This window comes from Sceloporus occidentalis, unplaced genomic scaffold (genome assembly GCF_023333645.1).
Source record: "Sceloporus occidentalis isolate IW3139 unplaced genomic scaffold, rSceOcc1.0.p SCAF_107, whole genome shotgun sequence".
Classification (NCBI taxonomy): Eukaryota; Metazoa; Chordata; class Lepidosauria; order Squamata; family Phrynosomatidae; genus Sceloporus; species Sceloporus occidentalis.
The window spans coordinates 3,049,112-3,076,836 of NW_028317087.1; the positions used below are offsets into that span (position 1 = coordinate 3,049,112).

At 38.3% G+C, this 27,725-nt stretch overlaps 2 protein-coding genes across 2 annotated transcripts in view; both read right to left on the reverse strand.

Annotated features, from left to right (window-relative positions):
- LOC149283271 (LIM and calponin homology domains-containing protein 1-like) overlaps positions 1-12,296 on the reverse strand; it is an 81,870-nt gene extending 69,574 nt beyond the window's left edge. The window contains exon 1 of the mRNA XM_089497802.1: positions 12,232-12,296. The gene's annotated coding sequence lies outside the window, so the exon portion shown is untranslated. The remainder of the gene's footprint in view (positions 1-12,231) is intronic.
- LOC149283272 (LIM and calponin homology domains-containing protein 1-like) overlaps positions 1-27,725 on the reverse strand; it is a 78,109-nt gene that overhangs the window by 23,475 nt on the left and 26,909 nt on the right. Inside the window, exon 2 of the mRNA XM_089497803.1 lies at positions 12,232-12,302. Coding sequence (XP_089353929.1) covers positions 12,232-12,302 — 71 coding nt within the window. The remainder of the gene's footprint in view (positions 1-12,231; positions 12,303-27,725) is intronic.

A 27,725-nucleotide genomic window follows, 5' to 3' on the forward strand; every position in this document is an offset into this window, starting at 1 on the left:
CCATGCAATCTAGAAGAAGGGGAGGCTGAATTTCAGAATTCAGCTCGCCCATTGCACAGAGACTTAACGTCGTCATTGCACAGGTTTTGACTTTTTCAAAGGAACATTAGACCAAAACTCAAACTTACAGGCTACTTAAACATTTGTATACAGCTGAAATACATATAGGTATATACATACATACATATATATATACATGCACACACACAGATACAGTCGTGTGAAAACAAAAGTACACCCTCTTTGAATTCTATGGTTTTACTTAATAGGACATAATAACAATCATCTGTTCCTAAGCAGGTCTAAAAATTCGGTAAATACCGCCTCAGATGAACAACACCACCACCACAGTATCATGATTTATTTTTAAAAAAGCCAAAATGGAGAAGCCATGTGTGAAAAACTAAATATAGCCTTATGGCTTCCATAGGATTAAGATGCCAAGTAGCAGACCATAGAGCCCAAGAGAGAGTACATTTGATACATTAAATAATTTTGGCTGAATTTTAATTACTTTTAAAGAAACTGTATTCGGTTACACAGCAAGTTAAAAGGAGAAGGCTTTGTTTGGGTTTTCCATTCCAACTGATTATGGCCTTATCAGACCCAATAATGACTTCATTTTTTCCAGCTTATACTTTTTTGAACACAATCCCAAGAACCAATTCTATATAGGGACAGAACTGCGCCATTTATTGGCATGCAGACCTTGTAACTTGGCAAAAACAGAGGGCCAAAAATGTGTCAGCCACTATTTTAACACATGCGCTTAATATATTCACTGGAATGTAGTGCAGTATTATAAATATATACATATTGGTTATATATACACACATATATACATACACACACACATATACATATATATACATATATATATATATATATATATATATATATATAAAATATATATGGTATATACATACCTCAAAGTAAGAGGAAAACTACAATGGCTTTATCTGCACAAAAGTGACAAAGGAAACACCTGCTCAGCCTGTTTACTGAAACGGACAAGCATTACCTACATTTAACTCTGCAGGGGTAAGCATTCAGGCTGACAAACTACCTTATAGACATACACGGACTATCTTCCCTCCCACTATGTCCCTTTGTACCTGCTTTTCCTATTTGTACGCAGCTTCTCTGCTGTTTGTAACACCTGCAGGTGATTGCAGGTCTTCCTATATATCCAAGTATTCAAGTGGTATGACATGACAAGGTGTGTATCTGTTAAGCCTGCTATAAGCATAGCTCCTAAACGTCCCCGGGTTTTGGACTCAAACCTGGCTCTTCTTTTTTCTCCTAATGCCCCAGTTTATTACAGAATGTTCAGCGGACTTTAGAATAGCTTTCTAAAACTTGCAGTTATATGTATATAATCAGAAAATGTGTTTATATGTTAATCTGTGTAAAATTAAGTCAAATTATCTCATAACTGCATGTAAAATGACAACAATGGGCTACATCTAACCACATCCCAAAAAACTTTTTTTTCCATTTTTAAAATGAATGTAGCTTTATGCTTATATTAAGTAGCCCCCTAATTATGATTTTAAAGATTCCTATTAAATACAGTATATTACGCAATATACCAATTCATTCCAATTTTTAAATACAAAATATTTTGTGTTTATGAACAGAGGAATGGATTTAGTAAATTGAATTTATTTTTAACCCCTTGGAGTGCTTTAAGTGCTTACCTTTTGGATGGCGTTCTCGTGCACCTAGATGCTTATAAAATGTGTAGTCCAGATGCAGAAATGTTGTTTGTTAGAGATAAGTTCGGGAGATTCTGATTGTGTGATGCAGCTGTATAGGATGTTTAGTTAATGGCGTGCATACATATGTGAAAAGATACATGGCGTTTGTGAGAATGTACAGTGTACTTGAGTGAAAAAAAATATTTTCATACATACATGTAGATACATAAACTACAAACCTATAACTCTTGAACGCTCAAAACCCAACTTCCAAATTCTCCCATGGGATGCTTATTATTTTTTTTTTATTAAAGCTTTTGAGGATACATATTGTTTCCTTAACACTCGGGAATTTGTCTGTGCAGAATCGCACCTTTAAAGTGCTGTTAGAACCTGTAACCTGGCAATTCCCCTTTCTGTGTACACATACACAGCATGTTTGTTTTATTCAATGGTGGCTTCATATTGTGCATAATCCCTCTTGTCACGCTTCCACATACAATAAATTGTGAATTCATTTTAGTAAGCATGGGTGCATGACAGACTATGGCAGGCAGTTCTGGAACCAGGATGTTTGATCACGCCAGTCAGTCACTGGGTATGCACCTAATGAAAAGCTTGCTTGCTCTGGCATTACTGTCAGAAAAAGAAACACACAACAACTGACACGATCCAGCTCTTTGAGCACACACATCATTAATTTTTTACATGCCTTTGGGGTGTCACAGACATTGCTTGTTTGACATCAGTAAGGCAATAGAGCTAAAGAACAAAAGGGAAACCACAACACTGTATACACTAGACATCTGTTTCAGGAGAGCCACATTCTATACCCGGCTGAAACGGGAATAACGAGTCATTATATTTATATACAGGGAACACTGTGCAATTTATACTAAAACATGTAAAGGTAGAACATCATAGAGCCCTGAAGCATGAATATGCTTGGGCCCTTTACGAACAATTATAAAGTACAATAGCCTTTTACCAGTGTGCTTGGTGCTCAACATGGGCTATACTAATGGCTATTTAAGCTCTGTGAAGAAGTACACTTAATATTGATACATTTTAAAACTCTTGACCTGTTTATATTCACAAAGAAGTACAACCTGCAACAAAGCTTCAAGAGAGTCATCTTACAAGGCTTGGCCCAAAGTTTTAGACCATTCACCCCAAAACATTGTTCTCAAATGACTGTCCCTGCTAAATGGGCCTCCAACGGTACTAGGCTTACCAGACCCTTTTGCTGCCATCAGTCCCTAAACTGTCACTGTCAGAAGGGCACTCACACTAACACACACAGACACTCACACAATAATACCTGGACACTCACACAAAACATACACATCCAGACACTCAGACTAACACATATGCACACACACACTCACACAAGCATGCACACACACACTTACACTAACTATCCAAATACATCCAAATCAGTTATCCTCTGAATCCTCAGCCTGTCTAGAGCGCAAGGTTACGCGACCCTGCTCTACCCCACCTCCTTCTTGGAGTTAGGGAGACAGAGAGGTAAGTCCAGGATTTAGGACTTACCTCTTTATGCCTACTCATGGAGAGCGCTACCACGGACGTACTAAAGTAAATGCTTTTGCAAATAGTGAAAAACTACCCAAAAACTAATCAAGGGGGATTCCACTAGGAGAACTAGTTTATTGACAAAAGCTGCATGTATTCATACAGAGCAGAACTACAAAATGATCAAGATAAAAAGTTGGTTTCCAGAACGGACCAATAAAAACCAAGGGACTTTGCTTTGTATTAACCAAGAGGGAGTACGAAAAGAGCAGAACAACCACTGAGCATCTAACACTTGTAGCCAATGGGATAGGAGGTACAACCAGCCAGAAACCTTACTACTTTTCTTCACTGAATACAGGGGAACCAGGAGCGGTCAACTTTATTGGAGAATCCTGCCCTGAGATTACCCCCCATATAATTAATTTCCTGCATCTGCACACATCTGCCTTTAACATTACAGACCTTAGTCAGGTTCCATCACAGGGGCCGGTTATAATGCTAATCACCAGAAGGGGGCAAAAACCAAAAGCATGTTTAAATGTACTGCTATTAACGTCATAAAGATGCTTAAACACCCCCCCCCCATCTATCCTTCAGTAACTAATATTAGAGACTACTGAATGCAAGAGTTTTTTTTGACGTTCAACATACATATGTGAAATCAGCTTTTAACTCTTTTTACACTATATACCAAATATGAACTTGACTTCAAAACTAGGGTCAGTATATGGTAACGAAGATATGGATTGTATTCCTTATTTATATTATATTAATACATAAAAAAAATTTGTATTATGAATTTGTAATACATGTCTAACATTAAAAGAAGACAAAAGAAGACTGTCTGATGCCGTACAAAAAAAGGCCAGCCCTATACTCGCAATACCGATGTCAACTTCGTTAAAAACTAGTATATACTACACAGGGTAAAAGTATTCAAACACCATAGTGGATCACATCTATGCACCTCAGATATAATGTAATTCAGTATTAACATCCCACTTGTATTAAATGTAAAATATTATACGCAAACCTATGACAATTTGTATAGGGCTAAAAAGGCTGCATTAACCCATTTAACCCCATAGAGGTTTGCTTTACTTAAAGTATCCTTCAATACGTGTGTGCCCCATTAAGCTGAAATATCCATAAATTATATATATACTTGAGGTTAGAAAATTGAACGACCATATGTAACAGAGTTATTACATGCAGATGCAGCAGCTACGGTTCATGTAAAAACCTGTTCAATGTAGGCCATTAAATGATCCATGCATGGGTAACACACGTAATGCTATTTCCAATCAGCAAACAAGCAATTCAATCATTCTTCTTCGGAACAATGGAAGGCTTTCTTATAAAAGTATGCCATTTCCGCTCACTTTCAAACTGCTCCCTATAAATAGGGATAAAAATAATCCATTCTAGACATGCGTGTCTGACAGCAGCTGCTACAGCATGAAGGAGAATACTTGTAATGGAATAGTAAGATTTTCCGTATTCTATACCTAGGTTGTTTATGGGTTCTGTATACCTTTAATAGAGTTGCCTTTGAACCCTGCCATGGTAATGAGGTATGCCAACTGCATTGCACATTGTAAAATAACATGGAACAGAAACCCTTAGGAACCATTACATTTAAGTCAAGTTTTTTTTTTTAAAGAGACTTTAAAGAAATGTTTTGTAAAAAAATATATATAAAAAAAAATAAAAAAAATACAGGACTGGGAAGGGGCTCACATGGGAAATTTTAGAAATGTACTCCCCAAGCTTTCAGAGTCTCCCTGATGAGTGTTCCTAACAGTAACATCACAAAAACTACCAAGACCACAGAAGGTATTGGTTTGGTAATATAATAATTGCAAACCACTACTGAACACAAGGGAGATCTCGAATTTACACTACGGAGGCACAGCTTCCATAGGATGTATTACAAGGCACGGCACGCCTTTAGGACACTGAACACCTGGATCAGACATCGTATACTGGCGCTGCGCAGAGAGAGATGGTAGCCATTAATGGGGTGGCTTGGGGTACTGATACTTTAATTTTATTATATTTTGCCCAGAATTGAAGTAACAAAGCAGTGAAGTTTCCTTCAAAAACATATTGCGTATATATTAGATCTAAACCGTTTAGAGGATAGTTCCCTAGAACCTTAACTTTATCCAAAACCCTTTTTTTAAGAGCATAAACTCCAACATAAAGCTTAATTAAATTTCTGTCTCAGGTTTTTAGGTCAAGCTATACTTAAATAGAAATAAATACATCTTATACCTAATTGACCACAACTAGTGTTACAAGCGCAAAAATGTACAATCCCACAGACATCCGTTCCACATTTGTGACCATATCCAAGGGCAAAGTCAGAAAAAGACAGGGAGTGTAATTACTAACTACTAAATTATTGTATGGATGTTCTTAAGAGGAATTCAAAGAAAGAAAGAAAGAATAAAAGACAAACAACCTCACAAGCATTAATCTGGAAACAAACATTTAATGCAAATGGCAGGCACTCCAGAGCATAATTTTACAGGACAGGGTTCGCCATGTTGTATGTAAGAGACCGCTTGGCACATGGAAGTGCAACGAAGGCTCTTGGGACAGCGTTGAAGGTCTGACCCGTACCGATGTCACATCTTCTTCCAGAAGGGGAAGGAGAACTGCTGCTGATGACTTACATGCCCCCCTGGCCTAGCACCCGGGGCATCTGTCCTACTAGATTAATGGAAGTTACAGCCCTATCCAAACATTTCACCTTACCAATTTAACAAAAAATTCCACATGCACCAACCTGGGGAGCTGATACTGTTTGAAGGCGCTGCATAAGGCATTGCTAAATAGATCTGTTTCTTTAACCCCTTCAATCCCATGGGTTTTTGGTACCTCAAAGCCCGGAGCAATTTTGCCATTTTTGCGCTATGTCGGTTCAGAGATTATTCTCTTTTCCTGTGAATAGTGTACCCATTAGGGCTGCAACTAACGATTATTTTCATAATCGATTAGTTGGCCGATTATTTTTTCCATTAATCGATTAATCGGATAAAAAAAATGAATGTAAATTTTTCATTTATTTAAAATAATGTAATAAACAAATTATATTAAATACAAACAGCATAATAAAAAAACTTTGATAAAATGCATTTCTTGCCTTTATTTCGCAACCAGCCCCCCCCAATTTATGCACGTTTGAGCCCAGGCTTGCCACGCTGCCTCCCAGACATGCCACGCTGCCTCCCACATATGCCACTCCACGCTGCCTCCCACATATGCCACTCCACGCTGCCTCCCACATATGCCACTCCACGCTGCCTCCCACATATGCCACTCCACGCTGCCTCCCACATATGCCACTCCACTCTACCCCCACATATGCCACTGTGCCTGATACACCTTATACCCCGATACACCACTCCATCCTCCCCAGACATGCCACACTGCCTCCCAGACATGCCACACTGCCCTCCCCACATATGCCACTCCACTCTACCCCCAGATAAGCCACTCCACTCTACCCCCAGATATGCCACTGTGGCCCCAGATCTGCCTTATACACCCTGATACACCACTCTGTCCTCCCCAGACATGCCACACTGCCCTCCCCACATATGCCTTATATACCCTATATGCCTTATACCCCCAGATATGTCACTCCGTCCTCCCCAGATATGCCTTATACCCCCCAGATATCTCATAGTCCCCTCAGAGTCACAGACCATACTTTTATAAATAAGTACTGGGTTAATCTTCACTGCCCCCAGGATTTAGATTCCCCTTAGTTTGCCCCCCTTTATCTCTAACTGCACCTTAAGTTAACTTTAATAAATTAATAAAATTAACCCTCAGTCCTCATCATTAAATTAACCCTAAAGACCCCATGAACCACAACAGCCCCTAAATTAACCCTAAACATACCATTAACCAAAACTGCCTCAAATTAACCCCAAACACCCCATTAACCACAGCTGCTCCTAAATTAACCCTAAACACACCATTAACCATAGCTGCCCCTAAATTAACCCTAAACACCCTATTAACCATAACTGTCCCTAAATTAACCCTAAACACCCCATTAACCATAACTGCCCCTAAATTAACTCCCACCTCCCCTAACTTTCAGTAGCCCAAATATTAATTTTATACTTACAGTTAGATGAGTGTCACAGCCATGTGGTTCTGGCCTCCTGGGAGAAGGAAGGGGGCGGGGCCAGTTGTCACAGTGATTACAGGGAGGGACTGGTAAGTAGGAGCTGCTGCTGTGAGTCAGACTAAACGGATTATATAATGAGGGGTATTTTTCAGAGCGTTTGCTCTGAAAAAACCCTCATTTAATAATCGATAAAAATCGATTAAACTAATCGATAATGAAATTCGTTGGCAACGATTTTCATTATCGATTATCGATTTTATCGATTAGTTGTTGCAGCCCTAGTACCCATGTAAACTATATATTGTTTTTTCAAGGAGAGATAGAGCTTTCTTTTGATACCATAGTTGGATGATTAGATGAAAATTTAGAATGAGAAATTTAGTAAAAGCTAGAGAAAATTAGAAAAAAATGGATTTTTTTTTACATTTTCCCTCCGAATCCTCACAAAATTAGGTAAAGTGATGGAAAATCCCCTCCAAGTTTATCAATTCAGGTGTCCTGATTTCAGAAATACCTAATTTATATAGATTTTCCATACTTTCCCAGCACCAGGGAGCATACTATAAGGTGTACATTTTTTGTATAATTTTTATGCCTAACGGGTTTGGGGGTTGTAAACGGGGGCAGGAGGGTTATACTAGCTAGATGTTATGCTAGGGCAATGGGATGTAAGGTTAATAATTTTTATTATATATATATATATATATATATATATATATATATATATATATATATATATATATAAAAAAATTTATATTTTTTTTTTATTTTTTTTTTACACAAAAATGGTTAGAGGTCACAATGACATCACAGCTCACATTATTATTTTTTTATTATTTATATTATTTTTTTAATGATTTTTTGACTATTTTTAAATGAATAAACTTTTTTTTTTCTGCTTTTCTGTTTCAGGACGGGAGAGGGAGTGAGAGACATGGTTTATCACTCCCCCTCCCCATGATCCCCCTGTCCTCACAGACCTGCATAGAGATTGCAGCGTCTCTGTGCCTCATCGGAGGGCAGGATATCCCCGCAGGGGATATCCTGCCCTCCGATGACCTTCCGGGTTACATCAGCAGTGACGCAACCCGGAAGGGAATGCCCGATCGCGCGATGTGCCCCTGACGCTGCAAGAAGGGCTGGACGTACCGGGACGTCCATAGGGGTTTCTTAATAGGCGTTTTTTTGGACGTCCCAGTACGTCTATAGGGGATTGAAGGGGTTAAAGGTTTAGCTATGCATTATGAATGGGCAAATAAGCCCTTCTAACTGGTGCAACTTGGCTGGGTTGGTCTTTATAATGGTCTACCCATCAACATCTAATGATTTGGTAAATAAACCCTCAGAATCAGCAACAGCAGCCCACAGGTTAAGTCCTAAAGTTAGATACTAGGCAAAAGTTATTGGCACACTTAGTCCTGGTACTCTTGCCCAAAACGCAAGTGCAAAACCATGTTTCTATGACTCATCATACAATGAAAGAGATACTATAGAAATTGGCAGAAGGAAAAGTTTAGGGCTGCAACAACGAATCGATAAAATCGATAATAATCGATAATATAGTCAACGATTTTCATAATCGATTAGTTGAATCGATTTTTATCGATTTATAAAATTATGTTTTTCAGAGCAAACGCTCTGAAAAACTCCCGTCCTTCTATAATCCGATCTCAAATAGAGATCGGATTATAACTCTAGAATCCAGACCCCCCGCAGAGCTGCAGGAGACCTGGATCCTCTCTGCCACCCGGTGAGGGTCTGTGCAAAACGCGCAGACATCCTCCGCTTCTCCCCTTCCGCTTCTCCCCTCCACTTCCGCCGGGGCTTCTATTACTGAACCCGGCGTCACGTGACCTTCCGGTGCGGCTTCCATCATGGAAGCCCCAACGGAAGCGGAGGGGAGAAGCGGCTGTCTGCGCGCATCACACAGACCCCTACCGGCTGCCGGAGAGGATCCAGGTCCCGCTGCAGCGCCTGCTGGGGATTTGGATTTTAGTGCGCGATGTGCACTGTGTACTGCCACTTCCACCTGCCCCACCAGGGGTTAATATATCAACAGAAGAAAAACAGGACAAGTAAGCAGCACTGGGTAAGTATTATCTTTATTTTTATGCTCATTTGCCCTGTGTTTCTTCTGTTGATATATTAACCCCTGGTGGGGCAGGTAGAATTTTTACGGGATCTATTAATTATGTGCATTTGTGGGGTTTTTTTATGTCTAGAATATTTGATTTATTGTCCATATATTTATATATATTTATATTGTATTGTGTATTTTTTTTGTCTATATTTAATAAATAAATATAAAAAAACAATTTTAGTGATGTCAGTTTTTCTTATATCGGGGGGGCATAAAGGGGCTATAAGGCATATCAGGGGGGGACAGTGGCATAAAGGGGCTATAAGGTGTATCAGGGGGGACAGTGGCATAAAGGGGCTATAAGGCGTATCAGGGGGCACAGTGGCATGAAGGCGCTATAAGGCATATCAGGGGGCACAGTGGCATCTCAGTGGCATATAGGGGTAAAAGGCATATCGGGCATGGTGGCATATCAAGGGTAAAGGCATATAGGGGGCTATAAGGCATATCAGGAGGGCACAGTGGCATATCGGGGCACTGTGGCATATATATGGGGCTATAAGGCATATCAGGGGACAAAGTGGCATATCAGTGGCATATAGGGGGCTATAAGGCATATCAGGAGGGGTATAATGCATATCAGGGGGCACAGTGGCATATTAGGGGACAAAGTGGCATATCAGTGGCATATAGGGGGCTATAAGGCATATCAGGAGGGGTATAATGCATATCAGGGGGCACAGTGGCATATCAGGGGACAAAGTGGCATATCAGTGGCATATAGGGGGCTATAAGGCATATCAGGAGGGGTATAATGCATATCAGGGGACAGAGTGGCATATAGGAGGTATCCCCTTATACCTCCTATATGCCACTCTGTCCCCTGATATGCCTTATACCCCTCCTGATATGCATTTCTGGGACAGAGAGGCAAGCTGGGGGTGAGATGTGCATAACTGGGCAAAAATAGTTTACATGAATATTTACTAGTAAAGCTTTTTTTGGTATTTTTTGAGTTCTTGTTAAAATATAGCTTTAATTATTATTATTATTTTTTTTTTACCCGATTAATCGATTAATCGAAAAAATAATCGGCCAACTAATCGATTATGAAAATAATCGTTAGTTGCAGCCCTAGAAAAGTTTGTAAACCCACTGGCGTAAACGAGGGGGAACAGAAAAACTAGAAAATAGAAAGGAAAAGGGACAATGAAATGGAAAATACTGTTGTGTTAAATGAGTCTCAGTAAGAAAAATGGATTCTGCCATATTTGCTCAAATATATTATCTTTTATGGGACCAATACAAAAAAAAAAGACGTTAAGTTATGTAGTCGTTTGTGTTTATGTAACATCACATCTTTTCTGTTTTTACCCAATTAAAAGGTATGAACTTCGCCTAATCAACCTCCAACTTAATCCTTGAGAAATGTTATTCCTGTTTCCATTACACGATAAATCGTGGTTTTTAAATTTTTTCAATTATAAGTATATTTGTTTTTGTGGTTTTTCTTTTGATCAAGGGCTATCATTTAACTATCGCACAAAGCCTCGCACACGCCACACTGCCTGACTACCCATTCACGACATAGGAGTTACATATGTGTTGCAAATGCTAATATGGAAACAGCTTTGGTTCAAATGACGGAGCCCAAGCTAATTGTGTCCAAGGCAAAATAAACAAATCCTAGCAAAGGAACCTATTTTAATGTTAAAAAATGATGTATCAAGCATTTTAAATATCCACCAGATCAAAGCATTCTTACGTAAATATAAATCATAGCAAGAACCTGCACGTATCTAAAAATGAATACCTAAATAACCCAAAGATTATACTTGATGTGTCTTAATTTTGATATAATAAGACACATTGTGGCTGGATCATATCTTCCTGGGGCTGCCAATTGTTTAGGTCCAAAGCGACAGACCTGGCATGAAATGCTGCAGAGAATGTAGGAAGTGGGTAGCATCTGTTACTGCTCAGTCCCTACGTATGAAAGAAGCTGCTGAGGATCCAAGCTGACGGTCTAGATAAATCTTACTAACTCTAATAAGATTTCAGTTTTTTGTTTTGCAATTTAATTGTTCACGTTATAGGTCACATTAAAGGTGGAAAAAGTTCTGACATGATTTATCTTTGTCTCATTCTTTAACATCACAAGAACCTGGCATTTTAACAGGGGTGTGTAGACTTTTTATATCCACTGTACACACACACACAATATATATATATATATATATATATATATATATATATATATATATATATATATACACACTCACATAGTATATAAAGCCATTTCTAAAATCAGGTCCGTAAAATATATGTTGTATACTCTTTCTTCCCATTTGTACATACAATATATATAATCCTATATGCCTACCTGCCCTGAATATATAATTTGTAATGGACCATGGGAAACAGCAATTAAAGACTGGTGAACATGCTTCTGTCCTTAACTGCAGAACAGTGCGCAGATTTAATTTCACACAAGCAACATCCAAAAAACCTGAACAACATGTGGCAAATCTGGCGTGAAGAACATAACAAAAATAAAGACTTACCCCAAAAGACTTAAAAACCATTACTGTAGTAAAAAGTGCCAAATCAATGCGTGGGGGTTCAATAGTTATGAAATCAACATAATACAGTTATTTTATACATATATATTTTCCTCCAAAACTTTGGCATAAACCATGCATTAAAATTTGTATCCATACACTTCCAAGTCTACGAATAAACAAATAAAAAAGAAAACTCACTCGCAAAGTAGAATTCCATTTTCTAGGCCAGATCGAAAGTCTTTGTCTCCAAAACTTCTGCCAGTCACTTGCTAAAAACACAAAAAAAAAAATAAAGTTTTAACTATTAACATTTAGAGACCAAGTTATTCATAAGACACAATTTGCATTTCTTTCCTATTCAAACATTTTTTTTTATCGCTATAGATATGACTTTAATCAAACTCGATACCAAAAAAAAAATATTAGGAATTCTGTCTAGAGAAAAAGAGGTAAGATAAATGACAAAATGTTGTTGCCAATTTCCATATTAACAGTTTGTATAATGATGATAATGTCAGCTAACAAAATAGGGGATGTATAAAATTCTGTTGCAAATTCAAAGGAGTTTGTTCCTTGAAATTAAAAAAAATTTAAAAAGCACTTTTGGTGCACATTTGCAATTTTTGTGCCAAAAATGAAGTTTATGAATGAAAAAAGGTACAAGATTACAACATAAAAATGTGATACATTATTAGTTGGGTTTTTGGGCCAAAAGACCCTAGTAAAGTAACCATCACATCCTGATTGGCGTTATTGCTTCCGTATTTATTAATACCGTCATAAGCACAATTTTAGCCATTGTTCCCATTGGATGTAAAACCCCCAATATTTCTCATTTTCAGAAGTAAAATTCTTAGCAGTATAAGTCAGAATAGAACCTTTAAAAGCTTTTCTAGCGACAAAGAAACACATGCTTTAAAAAAGTAAATTTTTTTAACCGCATTTCAAATTTCCCAATGGCTCAAGAATAATTTCCTGATCTTACAATTACTTTATATTAAATAAATCACTTTATCTAATGGCATGTTTGTATGGTTCTAGATAAAGCAATAAAAGACGTAACCCTGTTGTGAGCATGCTATAGAGCTCATGGTCTAGGCGCAAGGACTCAACACCTCATAGTGTGCAAGCCTTTTTTCTGATTTTGGGACACCTCCGACATACATTCCTCCTGGCATTGGGCCTGAGCTTGGATAAAATCCTTATTGGGTCCCCTATGATTGCTTGTGGTCATTTACTGAGAGTTCAGCTGTTATTCAGAGGAAGAGAAATATTCACCACATTTTATGCGAAAGGTGACAATTCTGAAATGTAGAGAAATGTGGCAGCGTTCAGGACATGTTACCACATTTCTGCAACCAAACATTTCAACAACCAAATTACTGTCCAAAAGCTAACATCTTAAATGTTATGCTTAACACATACAGTTTAGAGCACATTACATACCAAGGAGCACAAAAAAGTATTCCTGTTGGATGGAAATAATTTATCTTATCAATGAAAAAGGGCCAGTCAAACCTGTTAAAGAATTAGTGTTTCACACTTGCGTCAAACAAAATTCAAGGTAAAACATAATGTATGTCAAATGAGTCTGAAACTTATGGAAACCTTGGGTAACTGGGCATTTGTCCTCACCAAAGATTAATACAAAGTTTTGTTATAGGCATAGAGTTATAGAACTAGGAATGTGTGAAAGGTTGAACTTGATGGACTGAAGTCTTTTTTCAACCTACTATAATATTATACTATAATACTACTATGAATATACAATTTTTTTTTACTTGTGTACCCGACAAGTGAGGTCATCTAAAGTGTACATAAATGGTATGCCTGATTGAACGTGTACAGGTCACATCCATAATTATGCAGGAACAAGAATAAGTGACAACCCCACTCCCAAAGTGCCATGCACATGGTATTAAAAAGTAACTGATCATTGATCTGATTCCTGAAGCTGGGCAATGACAAACTCAAAAACACTGTCCTGAGATGCACTTTTGGCTCCTGTCACCTCTAGTGCTCCAAGGTTTTTAGGGGGAAAAGAAAGCCAGCCACTATTAAGAATGGAGTTTCGAGTAAGAATTTCAACATTTCTGCTACGATGCCCTATCAATGGTTATCCTTATTTTGTCCCAAACTCTAGTCTGTCAGCACCCCCCAAGATTATTATGTGTGGCTGCTGGTCCAGAGTTTTGCAGAGTGAAAGGAACAGGACTAGACAATGCCAAAATCAGCACACATGCCCTTTATCTATGAGTTCTAGGGATTAATAGTGACAGCAGTATCTGGGCCAAAAGCTGCATTCCCCAGGAACAATGACTGCTCTCATTGTCCTCTGAACGCTGAAAAACAAAATAATCTTTTTTCCAGAACCTTGCCAATAAACCACAGCAAAGAACCACTGAAATGACTTCAGCAACTGGACATAGATACTCTTCTGACAAACATGGGTTAATTAAACATTCTGATTAAACTTAAAAAAATGAACATTCTGAAATCAAACTCATTACTTCACTGAAACAAAACGCCTAACTGATCTCACTGCAATATTTGGCATCTGTCCACTCACTGGAAAAAAAAAAAAACCAAAAAAAAAAACAGAATATACTGTGTGAGAAAAACTGCTTTCAGTTAGGAAATTAATAAAAATATATACTGGTACAATTATATGCAGCTGTAAATAACAGATTACAGAAAAAATGCTCTGTGGATTGCTTCCTGCCCTTACTGCACTTATTCCTAGGGCTTTGTGTTTGCTGTACTTCGAAAGAGACATGCAGTAGTAGATGCTGTTTAAACATCTGTCGTCATCTCTATTATCACACACGCTATCTATTATTTACAACAAATGCATATTGATGTGTAAATATAAATATATACACACACACATACATACTCACACGTGTGTGTGTGTGTTTTTTTTCTTATCCATCAATTATAAGGTCTACAAATTGCCAGATACTCTAATTGGAGAGGATAATGATATATAGAGGTCTACAGCATAAGACCACCGGGTATAGCCACCTCTATACTACAGAACAAGATGATCCTAACTGAATGATAAGGGCAGATTTATCCAAATATATTTTCTTGGGTATTACCGTATATGACTAGCAAATATGACCATCATTAAAATGCAGTGCACGTCTTTCCTCTCTCTCTCACCTGAAGCACCTATCCCTCCGACCCTCAACCCTTTCCTCTCACACACTCAAGGACTATCTGGCTGCTTGCCAAATTGCAACTTCTATGTTTTCAACCCCAGACCTTCTCACTTCCACATGCTCTCATAAACACACTTCGCTACCCTCCTACCACTGTTCTGCAGTCCATCTTCCTTAATCCCATGCACAAAATATTTAATTGCTCGATATAACAGTTGACGGGCACCGCTTAATGTAAAGGTCCAATCTGACTCCAGCATCTGCACCTTCGCCTTAAGCCCTGTCTAGCATCACCAACAATTCCCATGCTAAATGTATAGAAACAATCTGATACTGGCAGATGTTTGCTAGGGACATCAATCTTTGCAAATTTACTGTTTTCTCATGAGATTTGTCCAGATTTAAGAATGGCATATGGAGCATAGATTTGGGTTTTCAATCATTTCAGGAAATTCTTCATTACTGTGGTTCCCAACTAATGGTCACTGATACACACAATGAGCCGCAATCCAGACTTGGTTTCAGGGTGTTGTCTAACCACAAACCACATAGGAAACACTAAATCCTTTGTGAGACAACAGATTTTTGGTTTGCGGCACTGAAAAACTGTGGTGTGTCGATAGCAATCATGTCTTCAATGGATTAGGTAGCAGTTTTCATAAACTTATGACCTGCTTTTGAAATTGTACATGCTTGGCAAAATTGTAATTCTTATTTCAGCTCAGATAAAATTTACAGACCTCTGCAAATAATGCAAAAATAAACACTGAATCCGCAGGACACATGAATCAATGACTGAAACGGGAGAACAGGAACCCAGAAATGATGGTGAGGAGCAGACCTAGAAGGTCCACTAGGCCGCACTAGGTTTCACTGAATGCACAGTACATGCTTAAAGAGCATGCAGGCAAGGATGCGGAGATGTGGACAAAGATGTGACAATATCCGGAGCGAAGTCTCTTCAATGTTAAGCGTTTTCGTAATATAACCTGTTATGTTAGTCTAGGGGATAGAGGGCTTCAGATATTTTTTGCAGACATATGGTTTTCTTAGTCCAGGATGTGGGCCTCCAAAAGGTAGCGACCCATGTCAGTACTAATTCTGACATTGATAAGCAAGCAGTTGTCTGGGGAGCAATCAAGAGGGAGAAGCTACTGCACAACTTTAGTTATATCCAGAAGGTGCCTGTAAATAAGCTGCAGTCCCACTCCTCTGTCCATCGTCCCCACTGTCATAGAGCGGTCCAGTCTGGAGGCCGACCGCAGCGGCTAGATTGGAAAACAACAAAGTTCCCCCAGGATCACCCAGCTGGGTATATGGAAGGAGATCTATTCAAAACACCCAGACAGGCTAAGCTACAGTCCTATACTAACGAATCCTGGCCCTTAGTGAATTCACACCCACTGTTAGTACTGAACATGGTAGTAATGTTATTTTAGCTTGCGTGAAATCCAAAGCAGCTTTCACCAGGAATCCGAGCTAAGAAACATGCAAAATCAGCAAAGAGTTTAATATAAACCCAATTCTGCTTAGTATTTTGTAAGAAACACTGCAACTTGCCCCAGTTAGAGACATAAAGTTGCCAATACTAAAGCAAGCATATGTATATAAATATATATATATTTATATACATATTTATAAGGGAATAATGTTGCCCTTCGTTTTTAAAGGTACACATACGTTTTACACTTTGTTGACCCCATGCATGTATAAACCCACAGAACGAAATCGCCTACAAGTCATATATCTCACATACTGCAACAGGACAAATACCGCATATTCAATTTAAAGAAAGAGGTGTGTGGAAATCGCATGCTGTAATGGTCAAAAGATTGTATAACTACACAGCTGAAAACATCAAAAACAATAAAGTCATTATAAGACTCTAGTATTTGCCTCAGTCTCCATATTATTACATTTAAATTTTTTGCAAATTACTTGCATGGTTAATGATTTTATATAAGGGGAGAACTAACTACGCATCTCACAAGTAAACTATGGCAATGTAGGAACCTCTGTTCCATTTCTCACAGCGCTTACTGCTAGTTTTCCAAGGGTGGTTCAGGAGATAACGTTACACCGAATGCAGTAATCCGATTAAACTCAAGAGATGTGATAGATCTATTAAAGGATTAGGTAGACACCAATCCCCTCTTAATATTCAGCTTAAGCAGAGGAAAGCTTACCGATTTTTTTTTTGGAAAGAGATCCCATTCAAGTATTCCAATGTTTCAACATTAATTTGACAGACCGCATTTTGGCTGGGTGGAAAACTGCATTTTTACAAGGGCTCATGTCCCTCCTCTTGACTCCATCCAAAACCACACAGCAAAAATGTCTCGGGTCTTGGTTTGCAAGATAGATACTGGAGAACAGAGCAAAAGAAGCAAGGTTATTTGGCCCTCGAGTAGGCTCTGAAATAAATACAACTAGAAAGAGCAAACTGCTCTGCCTATCGAGGTAGGGCAGGAAATTAAAACTCTGGAAGTCCCCTTACAAAAAAAACAAAGCGCCAGATCCAGAATGTAATCAATACAAAACTTACTGGGGTATGGTGCTACTGCGAAAGTACATTCACAGGTAACAATTTTTTGTTACTATACCATTCTCAGCAGCATAACAAAGTGACAGGGAGGGATGCAAGAAAACTGATCACAACAACCTTGCCAAAATAAGAACCTACAGCTAGAGACACCTCAAGCAGCAGATCCTTCAAAGCTGCTGCCTTACAAACACGATCCATGTATATGCCAAATGTCTCTGCCCAGGACGCTGAGACAGCCCTAAAAGAATGAGCACATCATCCAGGAGGAGGTTCCTTTCCAGCCTTTGCGTAAGCTTCCTAAACATATTACAATCCAAGTGGCAATAGTGGTTCTAGACACTTTTGCCCTTTCCTAGAGCCGGCAAAAGGTTATAAGCCTAGACAACTTTCTCCACTATGTTGTCCTATCCAGATACATTTGCAGACATCTACATACAACTAATGCGCAGAGGCAGAATTCCTTCTCATTTATTGGATAGGGAAAGAATATTGATTCCACAATTCAGGTAGAATACCGTTAGACCAATTCTGGAGGTAGGCAACAACCAACACGATCTTCAAAAAAATAAAAAATTTTAGTTAGCTGGGAAAGAAAATTCAGATCCCAGGATGTAGACAATCTTCTCATTCTAGGTCGAATTCAACAAATTGCCTGTACAAATACTATGACTTAGGGATGTAATACTAGTTGTTGGCTTGAAGAACACACTTAGCGTAGTCACCTGTACCTTCAGGGTAGCTGGGTAAAGATCTTCTCCAAATGACTTCTGAAGGAAATCTGCTGGTTGTGTGACAAAAACATCTGATACACTTAGATCCCGATCAGTGCAAACAGCACTTGCAAAAAAAAATAGCTGGCACGGGTGACAGGCTTCAGACTGAATATCATAGTCTTCGCCGCTTCGGTACATAGACCAAAACCTATCACCTGCTCTCAGAGGCTCCAGGTCTATATTCTCCACGGACATTTAATGATGGACACACAAGTAGAAGTTTACCAATTAACTCACCAGACTTGTGAGTCTTGTGAACACCAATGTTCATCAAAAAACAGCCAATCATGTATACCTCCCCTCCATTCACCATTATGTCTTGTCACCTTAAGTATGATCGTAGAGACTACACAACCCCTAACCCTTCAATGTTTAGGTCCATATGAGAGAACAATCTGGAGGATACTGGATTTAACAATATAGTTTCATAAAACAGATAATACCTTTAACACAACATCTGGAGCTAAAGGTATCTCTCTCTCTCTCTGACAGGGATTGAGGTTTAATAACAAAAGTATTTCAAAAACTTAAATTTATCCATATGCTAAACCTGAAACAGAGTTAGGGTGGCTGTCTCATAAATTGCAGACAATAGAAGTTTAGCCAGGAAGGGATGGGCAGCAGACAAGTGCACACTGGAGTTATTATGGCCAGGGAGAAGCACAGATGTTTTCAAGACAGGGGGAGTAATAAGTGTACATTGGAAGCTGAATGAGAGCCAAGACAGCATGCAGGAAGTGAACACATTTTAAACAGCATGCGTAATGACAGAATATGTGAGATCAGAGAATAATAAACAGCCCACATGCACCAAATATAGAAAAATTATTTTTTTAAAGTTCAAAAAGAATATATTTTAATTACTACAATTATTACATTTGTATTCCTTGCATAGAACTCTTGGAAACTTAAAAGCAAGAAAGAGTAGTTAACTCATACTACATAAAAGGGAAGTGTGACTCGCCTTTTTGAGTTTTGGAACATGGGCAATATTATCAAAGGAACACATATTATTCCGGTGAATTATTGTAAATATCTCTGCTTTGTTTCAATACCCAAGGACTGTTTAAGATTATTGTTTTAGGGGTCTCCAAAGTTACCCCGGTAGGAAAATGCAGCTTTTACATGACCTAGTGCATTATTATTACACAAAATTATGTCAATTCCAGCACTGTCTTAAATAATCATTGCAGTTGTACATCACTGATAGATATCCCCGTTTGAGCACAGTAACATTTCCATGAGAACATGAAACAATTAGACAAATTAGTGGTCAGATAGGATTATGTTCAAAAACTGCCCTGAACCCTTTCAAACATCAGTATTACTATAATAGAGTGAATTTCTTTCAATTTAGATTTTAATGTTTGTTTTGTGGAAGATCTACTCATTGGGCAAAAACAAAGGGCCCTTTCTCTCTGTTTATCTGTTTATTAATGTAAATTCCTCTTATGAGAACAGGTGACACCCAGATGCTGAAACCCCTAGAAATAGAAAAGCTGTTACGGTACAATAAATCCCAATACTGCTCAGCCGACCATTATTTCAGAATGGAAGGCATGGTTCATGGGTGCTCTAGTTCCATGCCTGGAAGGCAGCTGTAACTGTTCCATACAGCAGATGATAAACCAAGAAAGTACAATATTGTGCATCAAACAAAAAGATCCCTCAACCATGTTAAACTTTATATTAAAAAAAACGAATTAGAAGAAGAAAAAAAAAAAAGGTACGCTTATAGTATATTAAAGGCCAGTGGTTCAGTAGCACATCTCCAATTTCATCCAGCGACCGCATCCCGGAGCTAGTGCATCTCCCTGGAAATAACTCCGCTAGCATAGACAGACACTGGCACACAACACAACAGTCTTTTGAGATCAGTGAGAAAATTCCGAAAGAATGCATGCTACATAATTGAAACGATTACGTGTGAAATTCCAGCGCCTTAACTCTTTGTACCGGGCTGTGTGCGCCTGACACTGATCACTTTCCCCTGGCTCTCCTCTCTTCTGGCACAAATACAACAGACGACATTTTAGATTTCCAAAGTTCAGTCTAAAACAAGGTAGAAGCTCAAAAATAAAATAAATAATATATATATATAACTGTCTTTACTAATATTGGACTTTTTGTGGGCCACGGGAGCTATAGGGTCCCAAGCAGTTAGAGAATTATGTTGCCCACATTTTATTATTTAAGGTGGGTAGAAGCTGCTAAAAAGATCAATCATTCATATGCTTACAATATTGAGGCACATATCAATTTGAATGTAAGGGTTTACTTCAGTGTTACAAAGATAAGAGATTGGGGAAAAAACATAAAAAAGAATATATGCCTCAGCACAAATGTAACAATTACAGGCCCGGGCTGCACATAGATGCCTCCGCGTTTAAGTGCCGCATGCCAATGCGTTGAGAATGGCTGCCGCTCTTTGGAAGAGGTCGGTTCTCAGGCTTGTTTGAGAACACTCCGTAACTGCTTACAGAAAGAGAGTTCAGGAACAAGTGAGAACAACCTGTGTAATTAAAAGCTGAAAGCAATCCAGTTCCCTGCAGGGGTAAGGATTAGCACACCACTTCCATTGTTACTTTCTCTTCTTACATGCCTAAAATCATTTAAAAATATTAAGAGGGTCAACAAGGATTTTGTTTCTTTTGTCTCGAAGACATACCTAGAAATCAATTTAAAAAAAACAAAAAAAAACGCAGTATTCTGTGTCCACGGGACTTTTGGTGAAACATCACCTTTAAGGGAACCAGCAAGGCAAAAATACTTCGTGGAGGACTAAGAAACATACATCCCCAATACATTTGTAGGATTTGTAGTGTATACTGGGTGTGTGACCATTCCTGATTTTGGTCATTTCTGCAGTGTCTCAAAAGATATATTTATAGGATTGCTAGGAGAATGCTTGCTTATGTTATATTTTTATGCGCACAGATAATAGAATAATAATTTTCACTGACAGGCACATATATCTATACCAACTGTCCCTAGGCCTTAGCCCCGTGCAAATATTCTGCTTTCCCAGGTCTTAGGTACAGCTAATATAATAATAATGCAGAACATGCCATTATATTAAGAAACGATGGTCCCAGTCAATGGAAAATATTTGGGATAGGGGGGCTGTATTCACAAGCCTAATGCACATAATTAGCAGGACTTATTTTTAAATCTTCTTCATTGCAGTTTTATCCAGGATACATTGACAAACCATGACAACTAATGGAAACTAAGTATATCATATTACCTAGAAACGTTTGGACTTTATCTAAAATTGGCTATATATATATATAAATATATATAAAGCAGTCGCAAAGGATGGTCAGCACTCCAGGTCTTCAAGTTAACTTTTCCTTATTCAAACAAAGTCAAGTCGATGTTTCAGTCATTGCTGACTTTCATCAGGACAACATATATATATATTTTTTATTATTTATATATCCATATGTTGCATACTGGTGAACACAATCAAAAAGAGAAAACCTTACCGGGGAGGAACAGAGTTAAAACGTATTAGTAGTCATTTATTAAAAATCTTTGCTTTATACTTATGCTGAAGCCGAAAATCAGTCCTTTGTGCTGCTTTCGGCTCATGTGACGCTTTACATGGCAGCTGCATCCAAGAGGCAAACCGGTGCCGTTATATAACTGCAGCAAGTCACATCATTATTAATGAATTTCCATTCCTTCCAGGCTGCGGCTGCCAAAATAATACTCAACAATACAGGAAAGAAGTTGAAAGGCAAGTAGCATTTTAAACATTATCCTGACCTCGGAGATGCAGTGGGAGTTGAAGGGTTGGGCACTTGAACCTTGTCCAGATGCGGTGTGGAATAAACATGGTCAAAAGCCCTTTCAGAAAATACGTTGAACGCAACCATAAAGAAGTTCCTTGTTTTGTTGCTTTAGGCCATATGAGATTAATAAGGCACATATCCTAATGCTTCTGCTCCTGAGACAGGCTGCCAGGGGGTTATCCTGGTGGGTGTTTTGGTCTGTGCAACATCACTGTTTTCCACAGGAAGAAAAAAAAAGTATTGCAGATGGAACATTACATTCATTAACAATCCGACATTAAAGCTATAGAAAGAATTCACTTCATTGCAGGCCAGCAACAAATAGATCTTATGATAGATAACTATTGTTTTCAGTCTTTTGCAGCTCCACGCCTCCGACGTTTCTCACAAAATATTTTTTCGAGATCAAGGAGAAAAAGAAAAATTTTTTTTTTTTTAAAAATGCGTTCACTAGAATAGAACTAGATTTTTTTGCCATATTGCGATATCATGCTTCCCCCCCCCTAGAAGGCCAAATGTTATATTTACTCTGTTCAAACTAATTTTGATGACATCCAAAAGGGTCAGCTATAAACAGTGACAGTGATGCAGCTAATAAGGACATTGTTAAAAATCTAAATTAAAAAAAAAAAAAAAAAAATAATAGTTGTGCTACTCAATGTAAAACAACTTATTGATATTGAAGTCTTAATTTGAGATCTGTTTGGCATTTTGTCTCCCAATAATCACAAAATTGTGTCATCCAGTCATCATCTGGCACATATGGATCAACTTAATATGGCATTTCCAATATCTGTCACCTACTGTTGAAATTGCAGTAACAAATATCTATAAAGCCCTATTAAAATGGAATAATAATGTGATATGGAGTCTGTCGGTTCTAGTTTTATCATACCCTTTGAATGTGTGTACTATAAGAAGCACTGCGTAAATTATTGGCACTATGTATATGATATTTATATAACCAGTACCGAGCAAACGCTTTAGGCAGGTGTGAAAAAATGCTGTAAATCAAGAATGCTTTAAAAAAAATAGACATGTTAATTTTTTTTTTTTCCATTTTTCAAAATGCAAATCCAAATCAATTTTTGGTGTGACCGTCCTTTGCCTTCAAATCAGCATGAATTCTTCTAAGTACACTTGCACATCACTTTCTTTAAAGGAACTTGGCGGATAGGTTGCTCCAAACATCTTGGAGGAGAGCAAACCACAGTACTTCTGTGGATTTAGGCAGCCTCAAATGCTTCTCTTTTCATGTAATCTCAGACAGATTTGATGCTCAGTGGGGGCCACACAATCACTCCTAGGACTCCTTGTTCTTCTTTAATAACCTTGGCTTTATGTTTGGGGTCGTCATCATGCTGCAGAATCGGGGCCAATCCGATGCCTCGCTGAAGGTATTGCATGATGGATAGGTATCTGCCTGTACTTCTCAGCATCAAGGAGACCATTAATTCTGACCAAACCCTCAACTCCATCTGCAGAAATACAGCTCAAAACTTGCCATGAACCTCCACCATGCTTCCCTGTTGCCTGAAAACACTCATTCCTGTACTGCTTTCCAGTCGTTCGGCCAAAACATCTGGAAACCCTTGCCTGCCTTGAGATTTCTGCCTTTAAGAGACCTTGCAGCATAACTACCTTGTGTCTTGTTGCTGCGTTCAGTCTTGCCATGGTGTATGACTTGACATTAAACTGTCTTAAGCAACTTTACCTTGTTAGCGAGTTTGGCTTTTCCTCATCCAGTCTTATTCCTCTTAGACAGATGTTTGTTTCAGTTAACAATATTAATTCAACCTACATATTAACTTGTTTGGTATAATTGTTTAATCCTACAAAATCCCTGACTTTGTGCATGTACACATAGAACAATTAAAATTTAGGGGATAACATCTGTGCTCATGTCTTCAGTGATGAATAAAATATACATATATATATATATATATACATACATAGATACATACATACATACATACACACACACACACATATTATACACCCACATTTCACCAAGTTTGTCCTTGTATTCTAGTAAAAAAAAGCCCTGATAAAAGTTCCAATAATAAATCAATCTTCAATCTTGAAATCACACAAGAAGATTATTAGTACGGATCTATGTAAGCAGGTATCTCCATTATTATAAAATATAATGCATGCACCGTTAAAGGGCAGGTGCTAACTGTGGATTCTTAAATCAAATCACTATTGCTGGAAACATTGTATACAGGCAAGGTAGATTCTTGGCGCCAGATAAAAACATGTAACAGAATCTAATCACTGTGCCTATATGTACATAAACACACACATACACACACACACACACACACACAAACATAGCAGGAAATAACCAACGATCATAAATCCAAGAGAACAATGAAATCATGTGACTAGTAGTAGAGATGATTCCTAGCAGCATACAGGTAAGAATACCGAATTTGCCCCAGAAACCCTGTGTATGGCAGCAGACTGGCATGTTTCTTGGCAGAAACTTAGCTCCCATGTTTTGCCTGTTACTTATCTTATTTAGCTTTTTAGCCATGTAAATGCTCAGAAGGTTCTCCGGAACATAAATACTGTGATGTGAACTGGGTACACGGTTATACGGGTTTGTAAGCAAAAATAAACTTTGAAATGTGAAGCATGATAAAAATGTCATAATCAGACAGGTATAGTCCTAGGTGAGGAGTTCAGAGATTCCATGGCAACTTGCATTAACATGTGGGAATTCTTTTATGGAAAAGTCATGTATCAATCAGCCACCTAGGCCGTAGCTCATGTACACACACACACACACACACACACACACACATCCTACACAGGTAAGAAACCAAGTTTTTATGGTGCTTCTTAACCTAGAACAAAAAAAAAAAAATTCCTGTAGAGTTCTTTCAGGAGAACAAAGAAACCTCCTCTTAGTTTTCTTTCATTCACCCAAGCTTCATTTCTCAGTTGTTTTCCTACCTTGTAAACGCAACATATTCTGGCTCCTGTAATAACCACTTGTTTAACTTATTAGATTTCTTTTAAATTACTCTGTTATGGGTGATTTGTAATAGCTGATGTCTCCAGAAACATTAACCTGTGGTTTGGAAAAGCTGCAGTTTGTTTTGAATTACCATCATTAAGGGAATTAGCAATGTTTTTCTTTTGATAGGTTTGTACATTCTGACAAGCAGCAAAAACAGAAAGAAAACAAAAGATCAGGCCAGGCAGATCTCAGTACATTGACAGAATCGGAGAGGGCTCTGAAGATTAGAAGGTCCCAGTTATGGATGGCAATGTAGACTATTACCCCCTACCCATCACAGTACTCCTATATATTTATCACAACTTGCAATAGGCAGAAAACAGAGGGCATAAAGCAGCGCCAGATCCCAGCCCAGCTTACCAAGCCCACAAGTGAGACTTCCATATGCAAAAAGTGGTAGACGTTTTATGGTTGCTCTGTTTCAGCTGGCATTCCTCTCCTCCTGATGTGCTGGGACAGGCCAGCATCTCACCAGGTTGTACTAGCCTCCTCGCCCAGTCTTCTAGAGCTTGTATTCCACTACTCAAGAATGTACATTGGAAGCTTTGTCCCCTTTGTATTGTTTTTTTAGGTCCGTGAAGATAAGGCGAAGCATGTGTAGATGCTCCACACAGTCCAATGGGGGGGTGACTTCATCTGAATGATATGGAGCTCTTTCACTGCAGATATCATTGATCTTTACGAGCGATGCTGTAGTCATTAATGCAATCTAAGCGATTACCTGACAAGCACAACTAGTGAATTAGCACAACAAAATCTACAGCACAGCAGTAGGCGAGATGTTCTTTACCTATATAAAAAAAAAAGCTAAAGTAGTATTTAAAAACCCACGTTTAAAAAAAGCACCTTTATAGATAAAGATTCAGGCAGCTGTCAAAAAGTACAAGGATCCTGTAGCACATCTCTTTAAACAAAGGCAACATACAATGGGACACACTCATTTGAAATTGCTCAATCCCTGTTGCTGCTGGCTCTGTATTACCAAGACTCTGAATAACCATGCGTACCTTTAACACAAATAAGTACAATCATTAAAGAATATAACGCAACATAAAAGATCAGCCTAGACTTAGTTGAATGGATACTTTGCACCTTGATGATTTAGTATTTTATAAAAATTCTAGAGTATCAGACAGCAGTTCCAATCTTGTATGTTTTTTGTACACAACCTGTTTTCATGTTTAATTAGAATAAGCTAGAACTTACTTAGGTTGATGCCCTGACAGAAGGGTTAGGGATAAAGCTGAAAGTCCTCATACTGGTAAAAGATCCCCCAAAGCAATATAAAAGAACAAAAAGACATTGCACAAATATACAGGTTTATCTGCTTAGACAGCAAATTAATGTTATCATCCAAGTGGAACGTCATCAGAAATGGGGGGGGGGGGTGAAAAGGGAAAGTGAGAGACGTTACAAAAGCGATAATCACTCAGACACGTTCAAATCATTATATCAATGTCTACATAGTGCTAATGAGATGACAGACGCAAGGTTTGGATTTAGTATCTGCAGGAGTCAACAATTCAGGTGGACAATAAACTATCCCTCTGAAACGACGAACCCAAACATACTTCTTAAATAACTCAAGACCCTTATTTCAGTGAACAGGCCTAAAAAGAATCATTTTTTAAATTACAACAGACCAGGAAATCCCTCAATCTTCAATACCTGTAAAAGCTAGAAAAGTGTGCTGTATACATCTGAAAAAATCTGGCCCAACATATAAAAGATTGAAATCCTGAATAAAAAAAAAAAAAATCTCACGAAACCAAGAGAAGGCTTCCAACAGCAGGCATCCAAGTTAACAGTCTGTAAAGAATTCAGAGATGGTATTTGAAATAGGATGGAATAAGATTTAGAAGGTAACTAAAACATTTGCTTAAATCGGCACTTAGCTTTATTTATGTTTATAGAAGAAATATCAAACCAGACTCTGGTAGGTGCTATGATCCTCTGGAATGTGGTCCAGGGGTCTTATATTTGCTTTAGAGAATACTCATATGGTTTAGGGAGGCTTTAATGTAGTAATATCCTGAATCTGGGAGCTTAGATTGGCTCGTAGGCTTTAAATGATGTCAGATGCATAAAGCAGGGCCATGCTACTTAGCCTGTAATTGGCACCTGCAATTACTTCACATTCCACAGGGATTAGGATTTGTCAGCCATTCCAGATGTATATAGTTATATATGTACCAATACCACAGCCAAAACAAGAATGAAAGAGCCTACACAGACCTAGTGGCTTACCAAGTGCCGCTAACAACTGGCTTAATAGTGACCGTCCCGCAAAAAACGTAACTCCGGACAATGGGCTAAATCCTTTCTGTGGAATATCAGTGATTTAAATCACCAGAAGAGTCCAAACGACACACACACACACACACA